Source organism: Myxine glutinosa, chromosome 7 (assembly GCF_964187855.1).
Source record: "Myxine glutinosa chromosome 7, kmMyxGlut1.1, whole genome shotgun sequence".
In the NCBI taxonomy this organism is placed as follows: domain Eukaryota; kingdom Metazoa; phylum Chordata; class Myxini; order Myxiniformes; family Myxinidae; genus Myxine; species Myxine glutinosa.
In genome coordinates, this window is record NC_136267.1 from 13,452,534 (window position 1) to 13,465,128 (window position 12,595).

At 43.1% G+C, this 12,595-nt stretch overlaps 1 protein-coding gene across 1 annotated transcript in view; it reads right to left on the bottom strand.

The window, feature by feature from the left end:
- Positions 1-12,595, bottom strand: part of RNF213 (ring finger protein 213) — a 391,778-nt gene that overhangs the window by 241,902 nt on the left and 137,281 nt on the right. Inside the window, exons 13-15 of the mRNA XM_078781285.1 lie at positions 5,495-5,660; positions 5,161-5,378; positions 4,533-4,670 (exon numbers count right to left, since the gene is read on the bottom strand). Coding sequence (XP_078637411.1) covers positions 4,533-4,670; positions 5,161-5,378; positions 5,495-5,660 — 522 coding nt within the window. The remainder of the gene's footprint in view (positions 1-4,532; positions 4,671-5,160; positions 5,379-5,494; positions 5,661-12,595) is intronic.

Genomic DNA, 12,595 nt, shown 5'->3' on the forward strand with positions numbered 1-12,595 from the left:
CGCCTTTTTACGACAAACAGGGAATTACCAGTGAACTGGTACTCAATTTGCTGACCTCGGAAGGATGACAGGCTGAGTCAACCCCCCTGGCGTTAATTCAGCGATCGACCGGGATTCGAACCCAGGATCCTAGGATCCTAAGCTGGCACCGTAGCCGCTAGCCCAACATTTCACACAGAGAAAAAATATATAGCCCTACAGAAAAACTACTGACAACACGACATGATAAAGACAATTATGTTCTTCATCAGACGAACATAAAACAGTTTGTGAGTGCTGGACTGATAGTAAAGAAAATTCATCGGATTATTAAATTCGCTCAAAGTTACTGGCTTCAGAAATATATTGACTTCAATACAGATATGAGGACAAAAGCAAAAAGTGACTTTGAAAAGGATTTCTATAAACTAATGAATAATGCTGTATTGGGAAAGATTGTGGAAAATATAAAAAAGAGACAAAACATTAAACTTGCTCCATCCTGGAAACAAGCCTCAGAGCTAATCAACAAACCCAGCTTCCAAACGACAGAGATATTCTCTGAGAACTTTTGCGCTATTCATATGATAAGAAAGTATTGTTATGGATAAACCCATTTATATTGGAACAACAATTCTCGACTTGTCAAAATTACTGATGGATAATTACAATTAAAACTATCTAAAGAAAATTACGAGGATGTTACTCTCTTGTATATGGATACTGATAGTTTTATACTGAAGATATTTACCATGATATGAGCAAGGATAAATGGCTATATGACACAAGCAATTACAAGGAGGAAAGTGCTTTATACTCTACGGTGAATAAAAAGGTGATTGGGAAGTTTAAAGATGAGTTGGGTGGAAAGGTTATGAGTGAGTTTATTGGATTGAGAGCAACGGCATATGCTTACAAGTATTTAGATCCGTGGTTCTTAACCTGGGTTCGACCGAACCCCAGGGGTTCAGTGAGCCAGTCTCAGCGGTTCGGCGGAGGTCCTCCGAAACGCATTGCAATTTTTTTTTTGTTTGTTTTGTATCAATTTTGAATCTATGTGTAATTACGCTTATTATTAATATTATTATTATTTTGCTATGTATGTTACGAACGAATGGAAATGTTATTTGTAATTGTATTCCCATCCCATTCATGGTTTCTCTGGTCTGTGTTTAAGATAAGTTGTTTCACACTGACTATAGTAAGTTGAATCAATGCGCAATTTGCTAATTATTCTGTTGATGGTGCTAACTTGCTTACTTACTTACTTACTGGATTTTGCAGGTGTTCGGAAATTCCAGTGAATAGCCTCGATTAGCTTGCCGTGTGTCGTGCGTCATTGGTCGCGCCTTACTTTGGAGTTATTGATTAATTGAAAAGTAAGTTGGAAATGTTTGTGGATATGCAGGGCGGGTTCAGAGTTATATTAAAGTCAAAAGTGGATGGTGATTATAAAATATGATTGAATTACTCAGAAAATTAGGTGGTGATATACTCCTTTGGTCGCAATTCAAAACGAACAATTCGCAGTTTTCTATGTAATATTATAATGGGATTTGAGGTGGCATAGAGTTGAGTAGATAATAAATCCCGTCATCGTAACTATAAGTTATGTTTTCTTCGTTAAAATTTCTCAGTTTTCAGAGGGGTACTGATTATATTTAAGCATGTTCCTTTTTTAATTTTTGTCATATAATTATTTGCCCGAACTCAATTAAGATCAGTTTGTTACTTTTTTTCTTTTTCTTTTTTTTTTGCAGTATGTCAAGCAAATAAAGGAAGTGGTCAGAGGATTAGGTGCAGTACGGGTTCACATGTTTGACAGAACGGGATGGAAGTCAGCGTCGTCAATGCATGCTTTGCAATGTCAAGTTGAGCAACTCCAGCCTAGCACCAGCAAAACTACAGGAACACTTCAAAAAACTGCACGGCGAGGGGCAGTACAAAGACGCAACGCTGGATGAATTCAAATTGAAGAGAGTCCGATTCGACGCAAGTGCTATCTTGCCCACTCTCGGCTTCGTTCCAAATGACAAACCGATCCTCACCTCTTCGTATGAAGTTGCATACCTGATCGTAAAGCAGGGCAAACCGCACACCGTTGGCGAGACGCTCATCAAACCGGCCACGTTGAAGATGGCCAACATCATGCTGGGAAAAGCTGCTGAAAACAAGTTGTCTCTCGTTCCACTCTCAAATGACACCATCAGATGCAGAATCGACGACATGAGCACCGACATCCTCGCCCAGGTAGTTGAGATTTAGTCGCGAGCCCGACGAAATTCAGCCTTCAACTCGACGAGACCACCGACATTTAGAATTTGAGCCAGCTCATCTTATTTGTGCGTTATGTCAAAGGAGACGAGATCAAGGAAGACTTTCTGTTCTGCAAGCCTCTCACAACGACGAAGGCAGCTGACGTGAAGAATATTGTGGACGACTTCTTCAGAAGCAACGGCCTCTCGTGGAACATGGTGTCTGCAGTTTGCTCGGACGGAGCTCCAGGCATGCTGGGATGCAACTCCGGTTTTGGAGTGCTGGTGAAGGCCGATGCACCACACATCATCGTCACGCACTGCGTCCTGCACAGACACGCGCTGGCATCAAAAAACCTGCCTCCAAAACTGGCCAATGTTCTGAAAATCGTCATTGAAACTGTGAATTACGTGCGAAGCTGTGCTCTGAATCATCTTATCTTCAAAGAGCTGTGCAATGAAATCGGCTCTGAATTCGAAGTCCTTCTCTACCACTCTAACGTTCGATGGTTATCACGAGGGAAGGTAGTGAGCCGTGTTTTTGCCTTGTGTGTAGAATTAGCCCTGTTTTTGCGAGAACACCAGCATTGCCATGCAACGCACTTCCAAGAGTCAGAGTTCATCCTCGCCTTGGCGCACTTGGCTGACATCTTCGACGCACTCAATCATCTCAATTGCCAGATGCAGGGCGGTGGAGTGAATGTCATCGAATCTGAAGAAAAGCTGAGCGCTTTCCGAAAGAAGTTACCATTGTGAAGGCGAACAGAGAACGACAATTTCGCAAACTTTTCGCCACTGGACGAGTGCGTGAGTGGGATCGAAGATGAGTCTGAAATTGGAGGCACTGCTGTACTGGGGGAGCTGAAGCAAGCGATTGCCACGCACTTCGGTGAGCTGGGAAAGTCATTCGACGGCTACTTCCCCGACCAAGAGCAATACCCAGCATGGGTACGGCAGCCGTTTACTTTCGACGTTGCAACGGCAGATGTCAATGACCAATACCTCGACAACCTCATCGAACTTCAGCAGAGCCAGACTCAACAACAACTCTTCGGCACAACAACGCTCTCAACGTTTTGGTGCCGCCAAATGGAAGGGTATCCTCACATCGCTAAAATTGCCCTTGAGATCCTCACGCCGTTCGTTACAACGTATCTCTGCGAGCATACGTTTTCGAAACTGGTGGACATTAAAACAAAGAAAAGGAGCAAGCTTGTATGCGAAAATGATTTGAGGGTGGCCCTTGCCAAAACAAAACCACGCATTTCCGAGATCGCCTCCCGAAAAGAAGAACAGAAAACGCATTAAGATGCAATTCTTCTTAATTTTTTGGTCAAATTTGAGGAGTTCCGCGAGTGTTCGGTGGGTTTCGTTTGGGTTTGGCGCCTTTAAAAAGGTTAAGAACCACTGATTTAGACAATGATGTTTTCAAGTGTGACGAGATTGAAAGGCGTTAGGAAAAGTGTGATAAACAACAAACTTCTCCCATTATTATGAATGTTAAAGTAAGTAAAAGGAGGTCTATAAAAAGATGAATACTATTCGGAGTTACTAAACTATATTCACAATGATAAATCAGAAGGTATTATCAGCTTTTCATGATAAGAGATGTATTAGTAGAAACTAGCAACGGTACCCGCCCTAAGGGCGTGGCTTCAATTGGGAGGCCCAAATGAAAAGGCAAAATATCAGAAATAGAAGGCTTTTTAATTTTAAATGATTCATATAAACATCCGTTAAATCATATCACACGCAAATCATCAAAATCTAAACAGTACATGGCACCCATTTTGAAAAAAGATTGAATTCTGCAAAACGGAAGCGGCCGCTACACGTCTTTCTCAGTCGTATGTTTATGTGTGAAGAGTGCGTGCCAAATCTGTAACACGGAAGTGGCCGCTACACCTGTTTCTCAGTCGCTTTGCACACGCTGCCGTGTTACTTCGGAGCCGCACGTTTATATCGGAAGAGTTCGTCAGGAGGCGATCTACTCTCTCCTGGTACGTAGATTTTCAACAAAAGCCACATCACTGTTCATATCGGTAAATATTATTCCATCGTGTTTGGAAAAACTGGAAAATTGGAAAACTTGGAAAAACTGGGAAAAAAACAATATAGCCTATTTTACTCAAGGGGGTCCTAGGATTACCCACCCAAAATATCGTTGCGATCGGTTCAGCCGGGTTTTTCCCGCTACCAATGATGGATATAGACATAGGAAATAGAACATCGTGCAATTATTTTTCATGACTCATTTGTGTAAAATGACATGATAGATCATTATGCAATCTGTATTACCTCTCCTTCACCGAGGTGCTCAATGTGGAAAAAACCACTCTGGTTGATGCTCTGTGCTTGTAAGAGGGACGATGTTTCCACGGAACCATGCGCATCATGGACTTGTTGCAGCCAGGATTTGTATGCACAGCAATCTCTCTTTGGGTGGGGGTAGGAGGGGGGGGGGGGGGTTAGGGGAGAGGGGCGGTGAAGGCATTCAATAGGGGAGGGGGACAGGCTGGTTAAATATCCTCCTTGACTATCCAATAAGCAGCGACAGTTTTAAGTCCCCGAGGAAAGAAAATAGTGAACACAAGAATCCATTCGGAAAACAATTAAATAGTTTATCGGATAGTGATACTGACTTGGAAAGTAAAGACATTCACTTTGAGGATATTGTTCATTTTATCTTTGGCATATAATCCAAGCTTTGATATAGGTGACGACATGACCAGCCTATTTTGTCCACTAGAGATAGAAGAAGGCCTCCCTCAATATATATATATATATATATATATACCTCAAAAAAATTATACCTCTCCAGCTAAAGTACCCAGCCGGCTAGTCCTAAGGTTTTGCACTGTAAATGAAATTCTCTCACACAGAACATCTAAAAAGGAATAATAAAAATCTAAATTATTTTGCTCACCAGCTTATCAGGAAGCTTTGGATCATTTGTAACAGCTTCCTGAAGCAGCTTCACTGCTTCCAGCAACTGACTAAAGTCCGCTGACTTGTTTAGCTGGTAGAGCAGAGGCGAAAATCCGAGCATTGCCTCATGGAAAATGTGCACTTTGTCAATATCCATGTCATTCTCTCCGGCTGATATTGAAGCCAAATCGACAAACACTTTCACTTGGCTCGGATCTAGGAAACAAGGAACAATGGTAGAACAAGGAAAAAAACTGCAAAACCTTTTCCAAGAATGAAATAAAGGTCTGTCTCCAAGGGTAAAAATAAACAACACAATCACACAAACCCACCGTTAATCATATCTTTCACCCACGTGATGAAGCCTTTATCAGCACAGCGACAAAATTCCTTAAGACTTTTCAGCAGTGGTTCGGTGAGTTCAAACAAAGTTTCTTGTGCAGAAATGAGCGCCTCAGTCATTACACTGAGCGGGTTCTTCTTGAAATCCTTTTTGTCCTGAAACAGGCATTGGCATATCATCCAGGAGTGTGGTTTAAATCCATCGACATTAGTAAGCATCAGTGTATACTTGACTTGAATTGTAAGTATTTGGTGAGATCATTTTTATTTTGGCCAAATTACTTAAATAAGACACCTCGGGATCTCGTATATACATCCGTAAGTTTGTGCGGAATAGGAACAGAAAGAAAGCTCAACAATGTAGCACCCCTGCGGTCATAGGATGCGGATGGCAATTTTAACCTTTGGGTTGTCCTGAACTGGACGGATCAGATCCATGCTCAAAACGGATCAGAGGTCAGCAATCACAAAACCGTTGTGTCTAAACAAACACCGGAACTGAAATGTGCAAGCAAGTGACCATTCATGGAACCAAGTGCAGGTGAAGGGCCCGATTGCTGAACCAAATGCATGATGACTACAGAGATAACAGTACAAAGGAGAACGACACTCGATAGAGCACATACCTCCACTTCGCTAAACAGTTTATGTTTTGTATTCCACTGATAGGCTGGATATGCAACCAGACCTTTTAAACAAAATCTAATCGGCTAGTTATATACATATATGAACATGTATATACAGTCATGGCCAAAAATATTGGCACCCTTGCACCTTTTTCAAACATCTCTCAATTTTCTCGAAAAATAAGTTGAAATTGACATTAGTATTTGGTTTCCACAATTCTTTATTTTACTGTTAATATTACAGAACCTTTGTTTCAGATTCAGAACTTAAAATATCCTTTTAAATTAGAAAATAAAAAGAAATGGCATTGACAAAATCATTCACACCCAAGACTTAATATTTGGTAGCACAGCTTTGGACAAAATAACTGCAGTCAAGCGCTTCCTACAGACATGAATGAGCTTCTTACACCTCTTTACTAGCAGTTCCACTCTTCTTGTGCAAAACTGCTCCAGTTCTCCCAGATTTGAAGGATGCCTTCTCCCAACTGCTGTTTTCAGATCTCCCCACATGTGTTCAATGGGATTTAGATCTGGACTCATTGCTGGCCACTTCAGAACAGTCCAGCGTTTTGTCTTGAACCATTCCTGGGTGCCTTTTTGAAATGTGTGTTGTGGTCATTGTCCTGCTGCAAGACCCATGACCTTCGACGGAGACCCAGCATTCTGACACTGTGTTGAACATTGCGCTCGAAAATGCCTTGGTAATCTCCTGATTTAATGATGTCATGCACACATTCAATGTACCCAGTGCCAGAGGCAGCACAGCAACCCCAAAACATCGCTGACCCTCCTCCATGTTTGACTGTAGGGAGATGATGTGCTTTACCAAAAAGCTCTAATTTGGTCTCATTTGTCCACAGGTCGTTCTCCCAGAAGGATTTTGGCTTGTTCAGGTGTGTTTTGTCAAACTCGTCAGGCTTTCTGATGTCTCTCTCTCTCTCTCTCTCTCTCTCTCTCTCTCTCTCTCTCTCTCTCTCTCTCTCTCTCTCTCTCTCTCTCTCTCTCAGCATTGGGGTCCAACCATAGAACCCTCCTTTCATCGAGTTGGCGACGGATGGTCCGCGTTGAAACTGTCGTACCTTGTCTCTGAAGGTCAGCTTGAATTAGTTTGGCAGTTGATCGAGGTGCTTTCTCCACCATTCCAACAATCCTTCGCTGCTATATTCGATCAAGTTTTCTCTTGCGACCACGTCCAGGGAAGTTGGCTACAGTGCCATGGGCCTTGGACTTCCTGATAACATTGCGTATGGTGGACAGAGGAACATCAAGGCGTCTGGAGAGGGACTTGTAGCCTTGAAATTGTCCATGCTTGGCTACAATCTTGTGTCTGACCTCCTCAGACAATTCTCTGGTTTTCTTTCTTTTCTCCATGTTCATGGCAGAACACACAGTAACACAAAACAACAGAATGACTCCTTTTCTCTATTCAAACTAATTGAGTGAGTGATTTTTTTATATTGTAGGCACCTGCAACTCACCACAGGTGAATTCAATTCCAAAGTAATGGAGAATCTCGCGCTTGAAATCTAACGTCGAACAACTTCTTGAAGGTGCAAATATATTGTCTGGGCCATTTTAGGATCTGTGTATAATATGCTAAGATTTAGTAATTTTTTCAGCTTTTTTTGTTTTGTTCCACTGCAAACCAAAGAAATAAATATGTGGATGCCAAAATATCTTTTAATTTCAAGAATTTTCTGGAAGAAATGGTGCATTCTTTGAAAAAAGTGCAAGGGTGCCAATATTTTTGTCCATGACTGTGTATATAATTATATATACAGTGTTCAGAAAGTATTCAGGCCCCTTCACTTTTTTCACATTTTGTTATGTTGCAGCCTTATGCTCTGAAATCGTTTAAATTCGTTTTTTCCCTCATCAATCTACACTCAATACCACATAATGACAAAGAGAAAACAGGATTTTAGAAAGTTTTGCAAATTTATGAAAAGAAAAAACTGAAATATCACATTTACATCAGTATTCAGACCCTTTGCTAACATTAATCACACAAAAAGTCAAACCGACACATAAAACACAAAATAAGGGGAACGGTAGACAAGATGGGGAGAGAGGAGAAAGGACACAAACACAACATTTGAGAGCAGGGACATTGAGAGAAATGTGGGAGGGAGAGGGAGTGGGGGGAGATGGGATGGTGATGCATCGAAGAACAGGAAAACAATAACGATTGAAACGAAAGTATATATATACAGACTTGGCATTTAATATGGAATATTTTTTTTTTCTTGACTTGGGTTTACTTTCTTAACTCAGTATATCAATCTGGTGAGTTTCTTTTACACTTTGGTGATTTATTTGTTAAAAGAACCATGTCACTGATTGTCTGTCGCAGCAAGAAGTCAACAACAGGATTATATCACAGGTGGCGTGGCAAAATGTACGGACAGGGGGTGCATTTGATGATTGGCTTCACAGTCGGGTATACAAGGGTTGTTGCGTTCTGTATTAGTGGAAAATAACTGCTGCACATCTCCAAAAGTTATTGCCGCTTCCTCTGGAGATGGTCCGTCAACTCGACAATGCTGTTTGTCATGGAGTGGTGGCTTTACGAAATTACGGCATGAAACAGCGTGCTATTGCTCGGCAGTATGGCATCACTCAAGCTCAGGTGTCAAAGATCCTGAAAAGAAATGCTCAGAGGGGTGTCCCTACTCCAATACCGAGGCCAGGACGTCCCCGCAGACCCACAAGGAGGGATGATCGCCAGCTGCACCGGTTAGTCCGCAATGGCCGTACCAAGTTAGCTAATCGGCTTAGGGCTGCGTGGCAGCAACTGACAAATGTGCCTGTATCCAGAAGGCTAGTCAACCAACGACTGGTTCAAGCAGGCTATCGTGCCAGGCGTCCCCTGAGAAAGCCACGACTGACCAGACAACACCGCCAGCGCCGACTGCAGTGGGCCAGAGAGCACCGTCAATGGCAGCCAGGACACTGGAATCACGTGATCTTCAGTGACGAGTCTAGATTTCTGGTCTATCGTCAAGATGGCCGCCACCGAGTGCACAGACAAGTGCATGAAGCCTACAACAAAGATTGTATAGTTCCAAGAGTCCAAGGTGGAGGTGGTGGGGTGACCATTTGGGCTGCTTTTCATGCAGGGGGAAAAACTGACCTGGTTGTTCTGAATGGAAACCTGAACCAGTTCAAGTACAGGGCCATTCTGGAAGAAACATTACTTCCATTTGCTCGTGCAGCCTTTCAAGGAAACTTTGTCTTCCAAGATGACAATGCACGGCCTCATCATGCTCGCATGATCCAACACTTTCTTGCTGACCGTGGTGTAGAGCATATGGAGTGGCCTGCCATGTCCCCGGATATGAATCCGATAGAGAACATGTGGGCAGAATGAACGCGTCAAATCGACCACTTAGACCAGCAGCCGACCTTTGTGCGTGAATTACAGCAGGCTATTGTCACTGCATGGCAAGCGATTCCTGTCCAAACCTTGGCAAATCTCGTGAACAGCATGCCTCAACGTGTACGTGCTCTCCTGAATGCTCGTGGGGGTTACACGAAATACTGAACTGTAATTTTACTGTACGTAATCCCAGTCGTAATTTAACTTTTGCTTTTGTTAAAAAAAAATTTGGCTAATGTGCAAAATAAAGAGATACTTCTGGAAAACGTACAGAAATTTAACACAGTTCTGTCCATGAATTGAGTTCGATATCAGTTTACATCACTTTCAAGGATCAATTTATTTGTTTCGAAATGTCAAATGTGTTTTTTGTTTCTTTTAAAGGTCACATTAACAAAATCTAGATTTTTTTTCAACATAATTCCAATGAACTTTTGGTTCTAAGACATCTTGAAAAGTAAGTTCACCCCCACAAAAAAAAAATTCCATATTAAATGCCAAGTCTGTATATATAGGGATAGTGTGCTTCCTTCCTTAGTTAAAAAAAAACATGGGTGATGAATGGAATGTTGTGGTCCAGGGCAAGTTTCATTGGAATAGTATGTGCAGTTTCTGAGAAGAAATCAAATACCTATGTTGGGTTTAAACCCACCAAGTAGACCCCCTCACGGCTCTATTTTTTTGACGCCCGGGGAGACAGGAGAACCTCCGGGACAAAAAGGTGGTCCCGGGGGAGGAGGCTGTTTCACAGCATCACTTGGTTGTCTGTGACATGACGGTGAAAGGTGCGAGGAGAGCTCGGCGGGTGAAGTACCAACCGAGAATGAAGGTGTGGAGGTTGAAAGAGGTGACAGTGAGGGAGGCACTAAAAGAGAGGCTGAGTATGGTAGAGGATGATGTGGTTGAGCTTGAAAGTGGTTGGATGTCAATGACAGATAGTCTGTTGGGAGCCGTTGGTGAAGAATGTGGATGGACAAAAGGACCACCAATGTACTGGGAAACATGGTGGTGTGATGATAAAGTTGGAAAGAGGATTGACGAGAAAGGAAGAAGTTCAAGGAGCGGCAGAAGGTGAAGGGTACGGGGGCAGAAGTGGCAGAGCATGAAAGTTATAAGGCAGTCAAGAAGGCTGCAAAGAAAGAGGCAGCAAAGGCGCAGGAGGCATGTAGGAAAATGTTCGGAGAACGCTTGGATTTGGAAGAGGGTCAGAGAGCGGTATGCAGGATTGCAAAGCAGATAGCGAAAGAGAGGTGCGATGCGATGGGGGTGAGTTGCATGAAGGATGAAGTGGGACAAATAATTGTGGACCCAGATGGAATTAAAGGAAGATGGAACAGATATATGGAAATGCTGTTGAATGCAGAGAATGAATGGGATGGCAACACAGAAAGTAACCCAGTTTTAGGACCGGCAGAGAAGATAACTGAGAAGGAAGTTGAGGAAGCGATAAAAGCAATGAAGAGTAGAAAAGTGGGAGTTGTGGGAGATATGTTGAAGGCAGCAGGAAGTTGGGGTGTGAAGAAAATGACAGAGATCTGTAATCTGGTAGTGAAAGAAGGCCGCATTCCAGTGGGTTGAAAACCGAGTACCCTCGCCCCTCTATATAAGGAGAAAGGTGGCCCTCTGGACTGTGGCTCATATAGAGCGATAAAGTTATTAGAGCATGGAATGAAGGTATTGGAAAGGGTGTTGGAGAAGAGGATGAGGAAGAAAGTGAAGATCGATGAAATGCAGTTTGGATTGATGCCAGGAAGTGGAACGACGGAAGCGCTTTTTATTGTAAGGCAGTTGCAGGAGAAGTACATGGAGAAGCTGAAGAAGTTGTTTCTTGGGTTTGTTGATCTGGAGAAAGCATTCGATAGGGTTCCACGCGAAGTAGAGACATGGGTTTTGAGGAAGTTAGGAGTGGAGGAATGCTTGATCAGGGTAGTGATGGCAATGTACGAGAGCGCATAGCTGTAAGGACAAAGGATGGGAACAGTGGTGAGTTTGAGGTGAAGGTGGGACTGCATCAGGGGTTGGTACTAAGTCCACTACTATTTGTAGCTGTGATGGAGGTGCTGGCTCGGAACGTAAAGGAGGGTTTACCGTGGGAGTTGTTGTATGCAGATGATCTGGTGTTGATTGGGGAGAGTATGGATGGACTGAAGGAGAAGATGAACAAGTGGAAGGAATGTATGGAGACAAAAGGTCTGAAGGTGAATATCGGAAAGACGAAGGTGATGGCAAGTGGTAAAGCATGTGTGAGGTGGAAAGAACTGGGAAGTGGCCGTATGCTGTGTGCAGGAAGGGTGTCGGAGTGAACATTCAATGTACAATGTGCGCTGAGTGGGTTCATCGAAAATGTAGTGGTCTGAGAGGGTCATTAACCAGTGTGGCAGCTACATTCAGGTGTAAGGTGTGCACAGAGGGAGCTGCAGATGGAGGAGATGCTGAGTTGGATCTTGGAGATGGCATGAAGCTGGAAGCTGTGAAAACATTTTGCTACCTAGGAGACATGCTGAATGGAGAAGGTGGATCAGACTCGGCAACGGTTGCTAGAGTGAGATGTGCATGGAAGAAGTTTCGGGAACTGAGTGGCGTGCTGATGAGGAGGGGAGTGTCATTGAAGGTGAAGGGAAAGGTGTATGCTGCATGTGTGAGAAGTGTTATGATTTATGGGAGTGAGACATGGGTAATGAATGTAGAGCAGCAACGAAGGCTGGAAAGGGTGGAAATGCGAATGGTTCGGTGGATGTGCGGAGTATCGTTGAGAGAGAGGAAGGCAAATGATGAATTGTGAAAGATGATGGGAATAGAGCATGTGATGGATGCTGTAAAGAGAAACAGGTTGAGATGGTTTAGTCATGTGTTGAGGAAGGATGAAATTGACTGGTTGAGAAGAGTGATGGAAATGAATGTAGAAGGAAGTAGAGGATGGGGAAGACCGAGAACGACTTGGCTAAAGGTGGTGGAAGAAGAAATGCAGGCAAGGGGGTTAACAAGGGGAGATGTAGAAAATAGGGCAAAACGGAGAAGATTGTCATGTGGCCCGCAAGGCTAAACCCCGCTCTAGCAGGGAAAATGGCCTTTAAAATGCCTGT